At 38.0% G+C, this 19,510-nt stretch overlaps 1 protein-coding gene across 8 annotated transcripts in view; it reads left to right on the top strand.

Annotated features, from left to right (window-relative positions):
- The window catches only part of LOC140519351 (liver carboxylesterase 1-like), a 74,295-nt gene extending 57,248 nt beyond the window's left edge, over nucleotides 1-17,047 (top strand). For all 8 annotated transcript variants that reach the window (XM_072632265.1, XM_072632264.1, XM_072632262.1 and 5 more), the window contains 5 exons: nucleotides 1,561-1,641; nucleotides 2,414-2,561; nucleotides 3,253-3,384; nucleotides 9,580-9,652; nucleotides 16,510-17,047. In XM_072632265.1, the coding sequence (XP_072488366.1) occupies nucleotides 1,561-1,641; nucleotides 2,414-2,561; nucleotides 3,253-3,384; nucleotides 9,580-9,652; nucleotides 16,510-16,687 (612 nt within the window). In that variant the 3' untranslated portion in view covers nucleotides 16,688-17,047. The remainder of the gene's footprint in view (nucleotides 1-1,560; nucleotides 1,642-2,413; nucleotides 2,562-3,252; nucleotides 3,385-9,579; nucleotides 9,653-16,509) is intronic.
- Nucleotides 17,048-19,510: the final 2,463 nt, after the last annotated feature.

Genomic DNA, 19,510 nt, shown 5'->3' with positions numbered 1-19,510 from the left:
GCAATCAGTCAGATACACAAGACAGAGTAGTCAATGACCATAGTAAACTGGTTTTTGATAAACACCAAGACCCCAGATTTGGGGATAAAAACTCACTATCTGAAAAAAAAAAATCTGCTGCAAAAACTAGAAAACAACAGGGCACAACATTTCTCACCATTTACCAAGATAAGATTAAAACAGGTCTATGAGTTAGAAGTAAAAGTTGACCCATACGCAAGTTAGAAGAAGGAACAGCTTTCTTGTCAGAACCATGGGGAAGGGGAGAATCCATGACCAAGCAAAAGACAGAAAGCATTATGAAATAAAATAGATAATTTAGATTGTATTTAATTAAAAACATTTGCACAAACAAAAACAAAACCACCAAGATTTGAAGGAAAGAAGAAAGTTGAGAAACAATCTTTGGAGCAAGTGTCTCTGATAAAGACGTCATCTTTCAAACATATAGAGACCGGAGGGAAATTTGTAACGATGCAGATTTTTCCCCAATTGATAAATGCTCAAAAGATATGAAAAGACAGTTTTCAGATGAAGAAATCAAAGATATTTTTAGGCATATGAAAAAGGCTCTAAATAATTTTTTTATTAGAGAAGTGCAAATTAAAACAACTCTAAAGTACCTATCACATCTATCAGATTAGACAATATGACAAAAAATAAAATAATAAATATTGGAGCATATGTAGGAAAATTGGGACACTGATGCATTGTTGGTAGAGATGTGAACTGTTCCAGCAGTTCTGGAAAACAGTTTGGCGCTATATCCAAAAGACAACTAAACTGTGCATACAGTTTGATCCCACAATACCACCACTAGGTCTGTATCCCAAAGAGATCACAAGAAAGAGGAAAGGGTCTACATTGCAAATATGTTTTTAGTGGCTCCTTTTGTGGTGACAAAATATTGGAAATTGAGGGGATGCCCATCAATTGGAGAAAGGCTGAACAAGCTGTGGCATGAGAATGCAATGGGTTATTATTGTGTGATTAGAAATGATGAATAGCCAGATGTCAGAAAAAAGGTGGAAAAATTTGTACAAGCAGATGCAAAGTGAAACGAGAAAAACCAGTAAAACATTGTACACAGTATCAACAATACTGTGTGATGACCAACCATGCATGACTCAGTTCTTCTCAGTAACAACGATCCAAAGGACTCGGGTAGGAAATGCAATCCACCTCCAGATTAAAAAAAAAAACAAAAAAAACCTGACCTCAGGTTTTAAAAATCTAAATGCAGATTGAAGCATATTTTTTTCATTTACTTCATGATTTTTCATGGTTTTTTATTTCCTTTTAATCTGTTATTTTTTCAAGACGGTAGCTATTATGGAAGTATATTTTACACAGTATCACGTGTATAACCTATATAAAATAGCCTACCAACTTAGGCAGAGGGGAGGAAGGGAGGGATAGGGGAAAAATGAGAACTCAAAATTTGTAAAAATGAATACTAAAAATTGTCTTGACATGAAATTTAGAAAAACAACTAAAATAATATTAAATTTTTAATTTTATTTTATTAAATATTTGATTTTTTGTTTATTTATTTTGCAGATGTTGAGATATCCTCTATCAGGTGACAAACTGGACCAAGAGACAGCAACAGCTTTATTGTGGAGTTCCTACCCACTTTTTGTAAGAGAGCAAGAGCTGAGGAGAAATTTACTATATAAATTGGTAGATGAGTGGGTGTGAAGGGGATTTTAGATTGCAGAATGTTAGAAATCAGTGGTCCTAGAAGCAAAGTACATCAATAGCTTCATTGCAAAAAAAGGGGAACTTGAGCCCCGGAGAAGCAAAATTATTTCCCTCTGAGCAGTTGTTCAATTTTAGAACAAGGATATGAACACAGATTTTCTACTGAACTCTAATGGTTCCAGGGTTAACCCAGGGGCACATTGCATAGAGTACAGGGCCTGGCATCTACAAAACATGAGTTCAAATCTGCCCTAAGATACTAATTGTGTGACCCTGGGCAAGGCACTTAAGTATGAATGCTTCATTTTCCTTCTTTGTGAAATGAGCTGGAGAAGGATAGGGTAAACCACTTCAGTATCTTTGCCAAGAGGATACCAAATGAGGTCATGAAAAAATTGGACATGATTGAACAACTGAGAAAGATCATAATGATTCCATAAATACATTATATTAAATGAAACAATATTTTAGTGGGCAGTTAACCTTAACAAGTAATGTTATAAATGGATGATTGGCAAACAATTTACAGCAAGTTTTCAAATATTTATGCTGAGGATTGGCTAGAATGAATTTACAATGTCATCAAGAAAAGATGTTGCTTGGGCCAATCTTTTATAGGGTATAAAGACAATGAAATAGTATATGTATGAATGACAAAATGGAAACTTTGAGTGAATGACCAATCACTTTTCATTCATGATCCATTCAGAAAATCCCCAAAGACCTTACTCCTCTGGTAACTGAGGAGTATCTTGGAGTTACAGAAGATCCTGTCAAAAAGAAAAGCCTCTTTCTGGACATGATGGGAGACTTGATGTTTGGCATTCCATCTATAATAGTGGCTCAATTTCATAGAGGTGAGTTCCAAAGGACACCAAATAGGAGGATAGTGATACAGTTAGACCTGGTCCTTCCTTTTATTAACCAATGATGCTAACTCATTCTACCCAAAGGCAGAATAGATAACTATATATATATATATATATAAAATTATTTATAACTATATATAATTATATATAAGCATATATAATTATATATAACTATATGTAAAACTATATATAACTATATAAGTATATAAATATATAACTATATATATACATACATATAGCAATAGTTTGAGAGCAGGTGACACTGGGGACAGCACCATGATTATACTTGGTACCTGGAGATCTAGAATGATCTGCCTTTATCAAGCAGAGATTTGATGACCTATATTGAGGAGACCCATATGACACTGTACAAGATGACCTTGAATATCCTAGCTATCACTAAGATTCTGTAATGAAGGAAGAAGAGCATAACTTACTGAATTACCTTACATATGAATAACAACTTTAGAGAAAGCAAATACTGTGAAATATCCTTCTACATGCATCTGTTAGTAAATCTAGGTATTGTGCCCAAGACGTACAGTCTCTCATTATTTAAAATATCTGAATGTCCCAGAGCAGAAGTTTTTTTTATTATTTTTTAAGAGTTCTATAAGGAGTTCCATCAATGGTAAGAGACTTAAAATTCCAAATTTTCCACCATTTTCTTAACTTTCAGCTTCAGGTGCACCTACCTACATGTACCAATTTCAGCATCGACCAAGCTTTTGGGGAAACCTGAAACCAATGACAGTGAAGGCAGACCATGGGGATGACATTTTCTTTATCTTTGGAGCTCCATTTCTAATGGGTAATGAATCTTTGCTTATTACAAAAGCTTCATAAACAATATCACCAACTATTCATTTCTGCAAGTTAATTATTAACCCTTGGATGGCCCTTTTAACTTAACAAAGAATCTTCCTCTCCATTATCTCTTTTGATAATCGTAACAGCCTGTGGTGTAGAAAGGATGTTATTTTAGTATACTCAATTTACACATGAGGAAACAGGCCCACACAGGCGAAGTGATTTGGTTAAGATTGGTGACAGAGCTAGAACTAGATCAGTCTTCATTTGATTTCCATCCCATAACATAAAAACAAGTTTTCAAAACTGAGTAAGGATTCCTTTTTTACCATAGGAAGTGATGGTAGGGTGCATTAACAGCAGTTTAATATTTAGGAAGGTCACAGAAGGTATACTAAGTTCTGGTTAGATCATATCTGGAGGACTTGTGATAGTGACTAAAGGAAGAGTACCTAAATTGGAGAGGAACTTGGAGACCATGCTGAATAAACATAGATGAAGAAGCTGGGGAGATTTAGCATGAAGCCAAGAATGCATGGTCATGATAGGTAGCTATCTTCAAGTATATGAAAAATTGCCATTTGGGATTAGATTTGGTCTTATTAGGTAAAACTAAGGCTCAGAAAAAGTTACATAAAGGTGGATTTTGATTTGATGTAAAGAAATATTTCAACTGTTCAAAATCATTCTTGTTCTTTCAATTAAGATCAGACTTCCCCACTACTCAACTATTCAAGTCAAAGCTATATGACCATTGGTTAGGGGACTTGGAAAGGTTATTCTTGTTCAGCATAAATTGGGCTAGTGGCTATCTGAGGCCCCTTCCAGTTCAGAGAATCTAGAATTCTGTGTGCATTTTTTAAAAATAAATTTTTCATGTCATTTTTTCAACATCATAATATTTTTCCCCAATGTTCCTGATTGTTCCCCTCTTGGAAAACTATTCTATATAACAAATAGCATTTAAAAAATAAAAAAGCAGAATGCTTAGCACAATACATTGAAAAAGTCCAGAAGTGTGTACAAAATACAGAACCTGTGAGCCTCCCTCTTCTATAAAGGAGATTAGGAATTCCTTCTCATAGTTCTTCTTTTGAATTTTTCTTGAATTTTGTCTTCTTCAATTTTGATATTTTTAGAGTGGCTGTTCTTTCTGTTTACTTTGTTTTATTTATTTTTTTGAGATTTTTTTGTTTATTTAACTTTTAACATTCATTTTCACAAAATTTTGGGTTCCAAATTTTCTTCCCATTTGTCCGCTCCACCCACGCCAAAACACCAAGCATTCTAATTGCCCCTATCACCAATCTGCCCTCTCTTCTATCATCCCTCCCTTCCCTTGTCGCCATCTTCTCTTTTGTCCTGTAAGGCCAGATAACTTTCTATACCCTGTATTTCTTATTTCCTAGTGGCAAGAACAGTACTTGACAGTTGTTCCTAATACTTTGAGTTCCAACTTCTCTTCATCCCTCCCTCCCCACCCATTCCCTTTGGAAGGCAAGCAATTCAACATAGGCCATATCTGTGTAGTTTTGCAAATGACTTCCATAGTAGTTGTGTTATGTAAGACTAACTATATTTCCCTCCATCCTATCTTGCCCCCCATTACTTCTATTCTCTCTTTGGATCCTGTCCCTCCCCATGAGTGTCGACCTCAAATTGCTCCCTCCTCCCCATACCCTCCCTTCCATCATCCCCCCCACCCTGCTTATCCCTTTCTCCCACAGTTTCCTGTATTGTAAGATATGTTTTCATACCAAAATGAGTGTGCATTTTATTCCTTCCTTTAGTAGAATGTGATGAGAGTAAACTTCATGTATTTGTCTCACCTCCTTTCTTTTTCCCTCCACTATAAAGTCTTTTGCTTGCCTCTTTTATGAGAGATAATTTTCCCCATTCCATTTCTCCCTTTCTCCTCCCAATATATTTCTTTCTCACCCCTTAATTTCATTTCTTTAAGATATGATCCCATCCTATTCAATTCACTCTGTGCTCTCTGTCTCTCTGTGTGTATGTGTGTGTGTGTGTGTGTGTGTGTGTGTGTACTCCTATCCACTACCCAGATAATGAAAAGTTTCAAGAGTTACAAATATTTTCTTTCCATATAAGAATGTAAACAGTTCAACTTTAGTGAGTCCCTTATGACTTCTCTTTGCTGTTTACCTTTTCATGCTTCTCTTCATTCTTGTGTTTGAAAGTGAAATTTTCTTTTCAGCTCTGATCTTTTCATCAAGAATGCTTGAAAGTCCCCAATTTTGTTGAAAGACCATTTTTTTCCCCTGAAGTATTATACTCAGTTTTGCTGGGTAGGTTATTCTTGGTTTAAGTCCTAGTTCCTTTGACTTCTGGAGTATCATATTCCACGCCCTTCGATCCCTTAATGTAGAAGCTGCTAGATCTTGTGTTATCCTGATTGTATTTCCACAATACTTGAATTGTTTCTTTCTAGCTGCTTGCAATATTTTCTCCTTGACCAGGGAATTCTGGAATTTGGCCACAATGTTCCTAGGAGTTTCTCTTTTTGGATCTCTTTCAGGAGGTGATTGGTGGATTCCTTGAATACTTATTTTGCCCTCTGGTTCTAGAATCTCAGGGCAGTTTTCCTTGATAATTTCATGAAAGATGATGTCGAGGCTCTTTTTTTGATCATGGCTTTCAGATAGTCCCATAATTTTTAAATTGTCTCTCCTGTATCTATTTTCCAGGTCAGTTGTTTTTCCAATGAGATATTTCACATTATCTTCCATTTTTTTTATTCTTTTGGCTTTGTTTTGTGATTTCTTAGTTTCTCATAATGTCATTAGCCTCCATCTGTTCCATTCTAATTTTGAAAGAACTATTTTCTTCAGTGAGCTTTTGAACCTCCTTTTCCATTTGGCTAATTCTGCTTTTGAAAGCATTCTTCTGCTCATTGGCTTTTTGAACCTCTTTTGCCAATTGAATTAACCTATTTTTCAAGGTGTTATTTTCTTCCGCATTTTTGGGGGTCTTTTTTAGTAAGGTGCTGACCTGCTTTTCATGCTTTTCTTTCATCTCTCTCATTTCTCTTCCCAGTTTTTCCTCCACCTCTCTAACTTGATTTTCAAAATCTTTTTTGAGCTCTTCCATGGGCTGAGCCCATGGTATATTTATTCTGGACGTTTGGGATACAGAAGCCTTGACTTCTGTGTCTTTCCCTGATGGTAAGCATTGTTCTTCCTCATCAGAAAAGAAGGGAGGAAATATCTGTTCACCAAGAAAGTAACCTTCTATGGTCATTTTTTTCCCTTTTCTGGGCGTTTTCCCAGACAGTGACTTGACTTATGAATTTTCTTTCCACCCCCACCTCGCCTCCCGATCTGCCCAGCCAGAGCTTGGGGTCTGACATTCAAATGCTGCTTCCCAGCCTCAGGGCTTTGGGTGGGGGCAGGGCTGCTATTTAGTGTGAGATTAAGTTCAGGTGCTCAAGTGGGGGCAGGGCTACCACACGGGGCTCAGTTCCCTCAGGGGGTTTATGGGGAGACCTTCAACAATGAATCCAAGCTCCTGCCTGCTTGGGGAGCCCCTGTCCTCTGCCACCCCTGCCACTGCCTCCCGAGGCTCATGGCCTGAGCCACAGGGACACCCCACTCCCCTGTCAGCCACTCAAAAAGACTCTCTCACCGACCCTTGTCACCTGTGGGTGGAGGGACCTGAGTGGCCACTGGAGATTTTGTCCCTGAAGCCTGCTGGGATCTGTTCCTCTCTGTGCTGCACAGCCAAGGCAGGGCTTGGTTCCACTCTGGGTCTGATGCACGATGGATCTTTCGAGTAAGGTTTTCAGGTCTCTCTGGAACAGAAATCTCATCTGCTCCGTTGTTCTGTGTCTTCTGCTTCTCTAGAATTTGTTGGGAGTTCTTCTTTACATGTATTTTATGGGCTGTGGGTTCGGAGCTAGCATATGTGTGTCTTTCCACTCCGCCATCTTGGCTCCTCCCCCCGTTTACTTTGTTTTAGCCATGTTGCATATTGGGTTTTGTGGAACACCTAAATTAATGTAGATCCTAACTCATGTAGGTCTTTTCATGCTTCTATGTATTAATCAGATTCATCAATTCTTATAGCAGTGTAGTATCCCATTACATTAATGTACCACATTTTTTTAGCTGTTTTCTAGTTGATGGTCATTTTTATTATTTCCATTTCTTTAGTATCACTCAAATATGCTTCTATGAATGTTTTGGTATTTATGGTGATTTTATTCTTGTTCATGGTTTCCTTGGTGTATATTCCCTATAATGGAGTCTCTGGGTCAAAGGGAATGGACACTTTAGTAATTTTATTTGCATAATGCCAAATTGCATTCTAGTTTTGTTTTTTTTAACCAATTGACAGCTCCTTTAACAATGTACAGTATGCCTATCATCCTCTAACATTGATAATTGCATTCTTTGTTACCTTTACCAATTGCAGGGTATGAGATCTCAGGGTTGTTTTGATTTATGTCTCTCTGAATAGTTGTGATTTGAAGCATTCGCATACGTAGCTATAAAAATTTTACAATTCTTCATCTGAAAAATGGTTGTTCATATTCTTTGACCACTTATGTGTTGAGGAATGTACACACACATAGGTAAGCATGTATGTATGCATATATGCATGTATATATACATGTATTCATACATATACATACACAACATATACATATATTTAATTTGTTAGTTATATATCTTTAATAATAAGTACTTAAAAGAAAAATTAAATAAAAATATTTTTTCTCCATTTAATCATTTCCATTGTTTTTTTAGACACCTTAATTCTTTCAGTGCAGGAGCATTTCAGTTTCATATAATCAAAATGATCAATTTTATTTTTGGTAATTACTTCTATTCACTATTTGGTTAAGGATACATCTTGTATCTATAGGTATGAAAGGTATATGAATTGCTTATCTTCTAATTTTTATTATATGAACTTTTTAATATTTACATTGTATATCCATGTAGAATGTATTGTGAAATATGGAATAATCTGAGTGATTTCTATAGGCAGAAAGCCATGAGTATTCCAGACAACTCTGCTCCAGGTCCTTGATTCCTTTTGATGATTGCCTTTCTTTAAAATACATTACTAATGAGATTCAGTTCAGTTGTTTCAGTCATGTCCAACTCTTTGTGATCCCATTTGGGATTTTCGTGGCAAAGATACTAGAGTGGTTTGCCACTTCCTTCTTCAGGCCATTTTATAGATGAGGAATTAGAGATGAAGAACTCTTGTTCCTCTCTACATCATTAATGAGTTATATTCTTATCGTATCGTTACTAAGTATCTGAGGCCAGATTTTAACTTAAGAAGACAAGTCTTCCTAACCAGAGACCCGGTGCTCTATCCAATGAACCATATAGCTCCCCTTGGTAATAATGTTAGGAGATCACATGTTGCCACACTTTGGAAGAGTCTTTGAGCTTCAAAATCAGATAATTCATTGGTGTTTTGGAGGTTCATGCTATAGCCCTATGATTATGCCTCTTTCTATCACAGAATTCAGGCCTCTCCATTTTTCCCATTTTTCTATTCAACTTTTGCAGTTTCTAGTTCCCTTCATTGGACTTCTTGAAAATTCAGAAAGAAATTTGAGCCCATTTTTCCTTTTTCTTTGCTTTTTCCATTGCTAATAGCAGCAAGGATCTTCAGGTAGAATGTTAGTACTAAAGACACTCAGATTTTAGATGCAAACTTGGATTTTGGCATAATGAGAACCATGGACTTGGGGTTTGAGAACCTGCAGCCAAATCCCACCTTTGCTACTTATACTTGTATGATCTTGTACAGGTCACTTAAGTCTGGCCCTCAGCTTGCCAATCTGCAAACCAAAGGGATTTAACTAGATGGATCTTCCCACAACCTGTAAAATCTCACGATATTTATCAGATATTGTCATCATCCTTCCAAAAAATTTGCTAGTATTTGCAATACTGTGACTGGGTATTAAATTCCTTTATCATCTTTTGATAATCGGTAAATGGAAATAAATGGAAATCAAAACCTCTTTTAAGTTTCATGGATAAAATCAGAGCATTTCTTATGGTGGGCACTGGGTGAAGTAGAAAAAGTTAATGAAGAGAAGAACTTCCTGAAGGAAGCATGGTGTGATGGTAAAGTGATGGGGGAAAATGAAGAATAATGGGTATTGATCCCTAACACCTAATTGCATTCTATCTTCTGCTCTTATTTTCAGAGAGTTCCTCAGAAGAGGAGAAGCAACTTAGCAAGACAATGATGAAATATTGGGCCAACTTTGCTCGGAATGGGTAAGACTAGTAACAGAGAAGAAGGGAAAATTTCTTCCCAAAATCTTACCAATATATTTTCTTTCTCCCTTCACCTACATTTCTGTTATATATTCCTCCACTCTTCCTGTCCTAGAAATTCTCCTAGCTTAATGAAAAAAATTTTTTAAAAGTGTGTGCATGTGTATATTTCCAAGTTTGCATGTGTATTGGAGTAGAAAATTCATGAGATCTAATTTACACATCAAATAAGTTTGACATACACAAACTTCTATATACATCATCCCATACTTCAGAAGGAGGCAACTTTTCATATTTCTTGTTTGGGGTCAAGTTTGTTCATTACAATTTTGAGGCATTCTTGTTGTCATCATTGTATATATGGTTTTCCTGGTTCTGTTAAGTTTATATCAATTCATATTAGTCTTCCCATGTTTCTATGTATTCATATTTCTTATATCTTCTAATGCAATGATCTTCCATCTTATATAACACATGTAGCCAGTCCCATTTCATGATTGTCTACTTTATTTCTACTTCTTTACTTCTACAAAAAAGTTTGCTCTAAATATTTTGTTGTATACGGGTGCGTTTATAATTTATCATTGACTTCTTTGGAGTATATACTTGGCAATGAGCTATCTGGGTCAAAGGGTATGGACATTTTCTCTGCTTTTCTAACTATAAATTAGCTTCCATATTGGATAACCAATTTCTAGTTCTTCAATTTGGGCATCATAACTGTGCCTGTCTTTTCATAACCAATTTATTGTTTACTCTGTTGTCCTTTGTCACCTCTGCAAATACATTCAGTAATATGTGAAACCTTAAGGTGTTTTTTTATAACATATGTTTCTCCTTTGAGTAATTTGGAGCACTCTTTCCTAGTGGTTAATAGTTTCTTTTGAGAACTGCATTATTTGATGACTTCTCTATTGCATAATAGCAAAACTTTATATGTTTACATTATTTCCCAATATAACTTGACTATCAAGAGGTGGAGCCAAGATGGCATAGGGACTTATCTGAGCTCTCCCCCAACACAATCCAAACACCTTTGTATAATGATTCTAAACAAATTCTATAGCAGTAGAACCCACAAAAAGATGGAGCGAAGACATTTTCCAGCCAAAGACAACTGGGAAGGCGCATATGACAGGTCTGTTGCACCAGATTGAGAGAAGAATACATTCCAGCTCAGGTTATGCCAGTGGAAACAGGGCCTCAATAAACTGAAAGCAGGCCCCAGTGTGACTGAATCAGTGTCAGCAATGGTGGTTTCCATACTTCATAGCTCAAAGAAGCCAAAAACTTAGAATTTCAGCAGGAAATCTCTGTTGGACCTGGATGAGAGAGGAGCACAGTCCACCACAGACCTCACCAACACAGAGGCCTGGCCCCAACAAAATAAGTTCAGGCCTTGGGAGTCACAGAATAAGCAGTTGCAGGAACTCCTTCCAGAGTTTTCAGATAGATGGTAAAGAGGTAGAACAACTAGTCACAAGGGTCTTTTTGCTAGCAATGAGGCAGGACTCAGTTGTTTTACCCATGCTCAGATGCAGGTTGTAGTCTTGGGCGGCAATCCCAGAGCAGAAAGAGCACTAGCATAGCCTGATCTTGTGGGTAATGTGGAACAGGGACAGTTGTTGTAGTTCCAGGGTAGAAAAGAGTGCTTATGGTTATTCAAAGGCCGCAATAACTCTCCTTAGATCATACCACCTTGGAAGAACTGAGAACTTACAGGTCCTTAGAAGTATTTCTGAAAACAGCTGTACAAAATCACTGAACTTGGGACAAGGCATCCTCCACCCTGGAAGCAGAGCCCTACTTTCGCAGGGCTAAAGAACTCTACCTTAACAAGAGTTAAAAGTCAACTAATAGGCAGGGTAAATAAGAAACAACAGAAAAAACTGTGACCATAGAAAGTTTCTATGGAGACAAGGAAGGTGAAAGCATTCACTCAGAAGATAACAAAGTCAAAGATACTTTATCCAAAGCCTCCAAGAAATATATAAATTGATCTCAGGTCATGGAAGAGTTCAAAAAATATTTTGAAAATCAAGAAAGAGAGGTAGAGAAAAAATTGGGAAAAGAAATGAGAAGGATGCAAGGAAATCATGAATAATGAGTCAACAGCTTAGTAAAGTAGACAGAAAAAAGTGCTCAAGAATATAACACTTTAAGTGTAGACTAGAACAAATGGAAATAGTTCCAAAAAGTCCACACCTGAAAAAGCAGAACTGGGAGCCAAGATGGCGGAGTAGAAAGACGCACATACACATAGCTCTGAACCCACAACCCATAGAATGGCTACAGGGAAGTAACTCACGGCGAATTCCGCACCCAGAGGTCACAGAACATTGGAGCGAGGGAGATTTCTGTTCCAGAGAGACCTGCAAACCTCTCGCCGGGGGGTCCTTCGCGCTGCGGACTGGGCGCCGGGACTGGGAGCTGAGTGCAGCCCTGCCGCGGCCGCGGCACCGAGAGGAAAAGATCCGAGCAGGCTTCACAGACAGGATCTCCAGCGGCCACACGGGTCCCTCCACCCACAGAGGGATCTGCAAACCTCTCGCAAAAGGTCCGTCGCGCTGCAGACACAAAGCCCAGCCCAGACCTGCTGTGGCCACGGCTGCGGCACCGAGAGAAACAGATCCGAGCAGGCTTCAGGGACGGGATCTCCAGCGGCCGCACAAGTCCCTCCACCCACAGGTGACAGGGGTGGGTGGAGAGTCTCTTTGGCGGGTCGAGAGGGGAGTGGGGTGCCCCCATAATTCAGGCCCCCCCCCCCGGGAGGTAGAAGCTGAGAGGCGGCTGCAGACAGGGGCTCCCCAAGCGGGCGGGAGCCTGAATCTGAATCTATTGCGAAAGGTCTGCGCATAAACCCCCTGAGGGAACTGAGCCTGAGAGGTGGCCCTGCCCCGATCTCAGCACCAGATCATAATCTCATACTGAATAGCAGCCCTGCCCCCGCCAAAAGCCCTGAGGCTGGAAGCAGCATTTGAATCTCAGACCACAAACACGGGCTGGGAGGATCAGGAGGTGAGGTGGGTGTGAGGAAAATATTCAGAGGTCAAGTCACTGGCTGGGAAAATGCCCAGAAAAGGGAAAAGAAATAAGACTATAGAAGGTTACTTTCTTGGCGAACAGGCATTTCCTCCCTTCCTTTCTGATGAGGAAGAACAATGCTTACCATCAGGCAAAGACACAGAAATCAAGGCTTCTGTGTCCCAGCCCACCCAATGGGCTCAGGCCATGGAAGAGCTCAAAAAGAATTTTGAAAATCAAGTTAGAGAGGTGGAGGAAAAGCTGGGAAGAGAAATGAGAGACATGAAGTCAAAGCATGAACAGCAGATCAGCTCCCTGCTAAGGGAGACCCAAAAAAATGTTGAAGAAATTAACACCTTAAAAACTAGCCTAACTCAATTGGCAAAAGAGGTTCAAAAAGCCAATGAGGAGAAGAATGCTTTCAAAAGCAGAATTAGCCAAATGGAAAAGGAGATTCAAAAGCTCACTGAAGAAAATAGTTCTTTCAAAATTAGAATGGCACAGATGGAGGCTAATGACTTTATGCAAAACCAAGAAATCACAGAACAAAGAGAGAAGAATGGAAAAATGGAAGATAATGTGAAATATCTCATTGGAAAAACAACAGACCTGGAAAATAGATCCAGGAGAGACAATTTAAAAATTATGGGACTACCTGAAAGCCATGATCAAAAGAAGAGCCTAGACATCATCCTTCATGAAATTATCAAGGAAAACTGCCCTGAGATTCTAGAACCAGAGGGCAAAATAAATATTCAAGGAATCCACAGAACACCGCCTGAAAGAGATCCAAAAAGAGAAACTCCTAGGAACATTGTGGCCAAATTCCAGAGTTCCCAGGTCAAGGAGAAAATACTGCAGGCAGCTAGAAAGAAACAATTCAAGTATTGTGGAAATACAATCAGGATAACACAAGATCTAGCAGCCTCTACATTAAGGGATCGAAGGGCATGGAACAGTATATTCCAGAAGTCAAAGGAACTAGGACTAAAACCAAGAATCACCTACCCAGCAAAACTGACTATAATACTTCAGGGGAAAAAATGGTCTTTCAATGAAATAGAGGATTTTCAAGTATTCTTGATGAAAAGACCAGAGCTGAAAAGAAAATTTGACTTTCAAACACAAGAATGAAGAGAACCATGAAAAGGTGAACAGCAAAGTGAAGTCATAAGGGACTTACTAAAGCTGAACTGTTTACATTCCTACATGGAAAGACAATATTTGTAACTCTTGAAACATTTCAGTATCTGGGTACTGGGTGGGATTACACATGCACACACGCTCACATACATAGAGACAGAGTGCACAGAGTGAATTGAATAGGTTGGGATCATATCTTTAAAACAAAATGAAATCAAGCAGTGAGAGAGAAATATATTGGGAAGAGAAAGGGAGAAATTGAATGGGGCAAATTATCTCTCATAAAAGAGGCAATCAAAAGACTCATTAGTGGAGGGATAAAGAGGGGAGGTGAGAGAAAAACATGAAGTCTACTCTCATCACATTCCACTAAAGAAAAGAATAAAGGGCACACTCATTTTGGTAGGAAAACCTATCTCACAATACAGGAAAGTGGGGGATAAGGGGACAAGCAGGGTGGGGGGGATGATAGAAGGCAGGGCATGAGGAGGAGAGTGCAATTCGAGGTCGACACTCATGGGGAGGGATAGGATCAAAAGAGAATAGAAGTAATGGGGGACAGGATAGGATGGAGGGAAATATAGTAAGTCCTATACAACACAACTATTATGGAAGTCATTTGCAAAACTACACAGATATGGCCTATATTGAATTGCTTGCCTTCCAAAGGGAAGGGGTGGGGAGGGAGGGAGGAAGAGAAGTTGGAACTCAGAGTGTTAGGATCAACTGTCGAGTAATGTTCTTGCCACTAGGAAATAAGAAAAACAGGTAAAGGGGTATAGAAAGCTATCTGCCCCTACAGGACAAAAGAGAAGATGGAGACAAGGGCAGAGAGGGATGATAGAAGAGAGAGCAGATTGGTCATAGGGGCAATTAGAATGCTTGGTGTTTGGGGGGGGAGGGGTTAAAAGGGGAGAAAATTTGTAACCCAAAATTTTGTGAAAATGAATGTTAAAAGTTAAATAAATAAATTTAATAATAAAAAAAAAAAAAAAAAAAAAAGAAAAAGCAGAACTGGCCAAATGAAAAGGAAGTCTAGAAGCTTGATGAAGAAAATAATTCCTTAAAAATTGGAATTGAGCAAATGGATGCTAGTGAGTTTATGAGAAGTTAGGAAATGATAAATCCAAACCAAAAGAATGAAAAAATAGAAAACAATGCAAAATGGCTCATTGGAAAAACAACTTTCCTTGAAAATAGATCCAGGAAAGATAATTTAAACATGATCTGAAAAGCCATGATCAAAGTAAAAAGCTTTAACATCATCTTTCAAGAAATTATCAAGAAAAACTCTCCTGGTATTCCAAAATCAGAGAGTAAAGTGGAAATTGAAATTATCTAACCATCTCCTCCTGAAAGAGATGCCAAAATGAAAACTGCCAGGACTATTATAGTCAAATTGCAGAGTTCCCAGGTGAAGGAGGAAATATTGCAAGCAACCAAAAAGAAACAATTCAAATACCATAGACTCACAGTCAGGATAACACAAGATGTAACAGCTTCTACATCAAAGGACTGGTGAATTTGGAACATGATGTTCTGGAAGATAAAAGAACTAGGATTACAACCAAGAATCACTTACTCAGTAAAGCTGAGTATAATCCTTCAGAGGAAAAAAATGAATATTCAATGAAATAGAGGATTGTCAAGCATTCTTGTCAAAAAGACTAGAACTGAATAGAAAAGTTGGCTTTCAAATACAAGATTCAAGAGAAGAGTAAAAATCAAAATCACAAAGGACTTAGTAAAATTAAGCTGATCACATTCCTACATGGGAAGAGGATACTTGCAACTCATAGGAACTTTCTGACTATTAGATCAGATAGGAGTATGTATAGACAGAGGACACATATGTGAGCTAAAAAACATGTGCGTCTCTCTCTGTCTCTCTCTTGCCAGAGATTCTGCTGTTTCATGTTGTTTCCAGCCTTGAGTGAATGTTTACATCTCAATCTCCCTCAAACTGTCCTCAAAATTTTGTAAAGTGATTTTTACAACTACTAGATGAAGTCTGTTTTTCTAAACAAGCAGTTTTATTAGTCAGAGGTGGCAAAGGAGAAAAAAAATACTGTCTCTGCCTCCATTGCCTTCTAAGTGTTAGATTCCTTTTTGTGGGACTGAAGAGCTAAGAACTCAGACTTTTAAGGTACCTAAGAAGCCCTACTAATTTCTGCACAGTCAATGGGTGCCTCTTACAATTCAATTAGAGAGAGTATTCAACTTTTTGAAACAGATTACAAGGTATTAGCACACTTTTCACACATTAACATTTCATTAACTCTGCTCAGATTTTTATTCGTATTAATTGAGCTTGAAGTTGAGAGAGGAATCAATTTTCTCTCACATACCTTTTCCACTGTCAAACATGGAATATGCCCCCAAGTAATTTATGGATTTATGTTCTTGAGTTTATCAAATGCTCAGGTATTGTGTGTTGTTTAGAATTCTATTCAACTAATTTGAATCTATTCTACTAATGAATTTTTTGTTTTATGACCAGAACAAATATTTCATAATATGAAAATTTGAAGTTCAATTGAGAAAGTAAAAACAATAATGCCCCAATCCTAGGGAATCTGGCTTTCTGTAACTAATGAGTGAGTTCTTCACCTCATACCTCTTTTTTGAAACCATGACCATCATCTTTTAAATGATTAATAGATTTAAAAACAATTTTGTTACCTTTTCAGAGACCCCAATGGTGAAGGCTTGCTAAAGTGGCCTGTATACAATCAGAATGAAGAGTATCTTCAAATCAACATCACCATGAAGACAGGCAAGAAGCTAAAGGAGAAGGAATTGAAATTTTGGACTAAGCTCTTGGCAGAGAAGCCAGTTGGAGTGAAAAGAGACATTACAGAGTTATAATTTGAAAATTATATTTCTTTTGAAAGAAGACTCCATGAAACTTGATGTGAATAACTTTCAGACTTGAAATGGGTGTCTGGTTGTTTGGTGGTGGGAGAACTTTTCAACATGGAAGTGGAGGGGAAAAAAAGAACCAGCTAAATCTTAACACATTGTGCAATTATTGGGAGTTAAGGACTCCATAGCTCTTACAAAAGGGGACATTATATTGTTTTGAAGAGTGCTTGACAGAATCAGTTTTCCTTGGAAATGGTTGACCTAGGGTTGTATTAAATGAAATCAACTTTATTTTTGATTCTTGCTGCTGTTCCAGGATTTTAGTTTCATCCAAAGAAATAAATAAATCCACATTTAAAATAAGATGTAGTTCTTATATGCATTCTAATTAGGACCTCTCTCTACTACTTTCTTTTCAAGGATAAAGTTGAGTTTGAGACTTTCAAAGATACAACAAACAGTATTTTTATCATACCATGTAATGCAGTTTAGTCAAGAGATGCAGATTCTCATGTGTTTACAATCCAATTTATGTTCCTTGAGGGTATATGAATAACTCCTTGTCTATGATGCATTATCTTATTCTTTCTTTCCTGGTATTATCTTTCTATCCTATCCCCCAAACCCTCTACCCATAGAGACAGACCTCTCATACTGCACACCACTAAGTCTTGAAATCAATATATCACACTGATGCTTAGCTTTCTGCCTTTCATCTTCTTTCTTTCTTCTCTTTCATATTACTCTTCCTCTTATTCATCCTATTACTCTACTTGATTTTTTCTTTCCATAATTTTTTTATATTTATTTCCTTTCTTTAATCATTCAATAAAGATTTATTAAACACCTGTCAAGATGTATTTTGGATGCTACACAGCTGGGGATATTTATGGAGATCTAGGTTCACAGATTGGGGGGATGGAATAGCTGAAGCAGAGAAAGACCTTAAATATGAGATCTAAAGTCAAGTAAGTGACAGGGGAAATGAACAAATGGGGTAAAAATCAGACTACAGATTCTTACTTTGGAGACAGGGAAGAAAAAAATATGCAAAGAGAAGAAGATATCAAAGTCAAACTGCTACATCCAAATAAATCTTCCAAGAAAAAATATAAATTGGTCTGAGGGCATAGAAGAGATGAAAGAGGATAGTTAAAATCAAATAAGAGACATAGGGCAAAGATATGGAAGAGAAATGACAGTGATGTAAAAAAAATCATGAAATGAGAGTGAACTGCTTGCTAAAGGGGACCCAAAAATGCTGAAGAGAAAAAACCTTAAAAAATAGACAAATCCAAATTACAAAAGAGATCCAAAAAGCCACTGAAGAGAATAGCTTAGAAGCAGAATTGGCCGTATTGGAAAAGGAGGTCCAAAAGTTCAGTGAAGGAAATAATTCCTCAAAGAATAAAATGGAGCAGATGGAAGTTAATGACTTTATGAAAACTTAAGAAATTATAAAACAATACCAAAGGAGTGAAAAAATAGCAGACAATGTGAAATATTTCATTGGAAAAAACAACTGACCTGATAAATAGATACAGGAGAAAAATTTAATAATTATTGGACTACCTGAAAGCCATGATAAAAAAAAGAACCTAGACATCATCTTTCAAGAAATTATCAAGGAAAACTGCCCTGATATTTTAGAAACAGAGGGTAAAACAGACATTGAAAGAATCTACCAATCACCTCCTGAAAGAGATTCTAAAAGGAAAACTCCTAGTAATATAATAGCCAAATTCTAGAGCTCCCAGGTCAAGGAGAAAATATAGCGAGCAGCCAGAAGGAAAAGATTCCAGTACTGTGGAAACAGAATCAGGATAACACAAGATCTCGCAGCTTCTATATTGAGGGATCAAAGTGCTTGGAATATGGTATTCCAGAAATGAAAGAAGCTAGGATTAAAACCAAGAATTGAAGGGCAGAGCCAAGATGGTGGAGTAGAAGGACAGACCTGTAGGAGCTCTCCCTAATTGCCCATAAAATACCTGTAAAAATGACTCCACACAAATTCTAGAGCCCCAGAAGCAACAAAACGACAGAGTGAAAGAGATTTCCAGCCCAAGACAACCTGGAAGGCTGGAAGGAAAGGTCTATCACACCAGGTTCCTGGCAGAGTGCAGTCTGCAGAGCCCAGATCAACCTTGGGGGCACAGCACCAGCAGGAACAGAACTGGAGAAGGGCTCAGGGGGAGAAATCCCCAGCAGCGCCTGTGGCTCCCAGATTGCTCAACCCACAAACGCCAAAGAAAACTGCAAAGGCCAGTAAGAAAGCTCTCTAACCTGGATGAGAAGGGAATGTGATCTGGTCTTGCCAGGACCAGTAGTCCAGGCTTCCATTATTGGAGGTCTCTGCCTAAAGACCCTGGGGGAATTGAGCAGCTCCTCTGAATCTCAGTCTTAAATGGTGGCCCTAGGGTGAGGAGGTGCACTGGCGAAGGAGCTGGCAGAGGCTGTAATGAGGGAACCCTACTGGCAGATATTGGGCACAATAAAGTGCTACTGGTTGCTCACAGATAAGAGCACAAGCCAGGAGAGGAGTAAACTTCTCTCCCTTGACTTTGTCATCTTGGAGGAACTGAGAACTTACAGGCCCCCAGAGTAAACCCTCCTCTTCACAAAGGACTCAGAAGTCAAGTAACTGGCTGGGGAAATGCCCCAGAGAAGGAAAAAATAAGACTGTAGAAGGTTACTTTCTTAGTGAAGAGGTATTTTCTTCCATCCTTTTGGATGAGGGAGAACAATGCATACCATTAGAGGAAGAACTAAAAGTCAAGGCTTCTTCATCCAAAACCTCCAAAAAAATGCAATGGTCTCAGGCCA

This window comes from Notamacropus eugenii, chromosome 1 (genome assembly GCF_028372415.1).
Source record: "Notamacropus eugenii isolate mMacEug1 chromosome 1, mMacEug1.pri_v2, whole genome shotgun sequence".
Taxonomy (NCBI): Eukaryota; Metazoa; Chordata; class Mammalia; order Diprotodontia; family Macropodidae; genus Notamacropus; species Notamacropus eugenii.
Note: the sequence above shows the minus strand (reverse complement) of the source record. Positions and strands in the feature narration are given on the sequence as shown.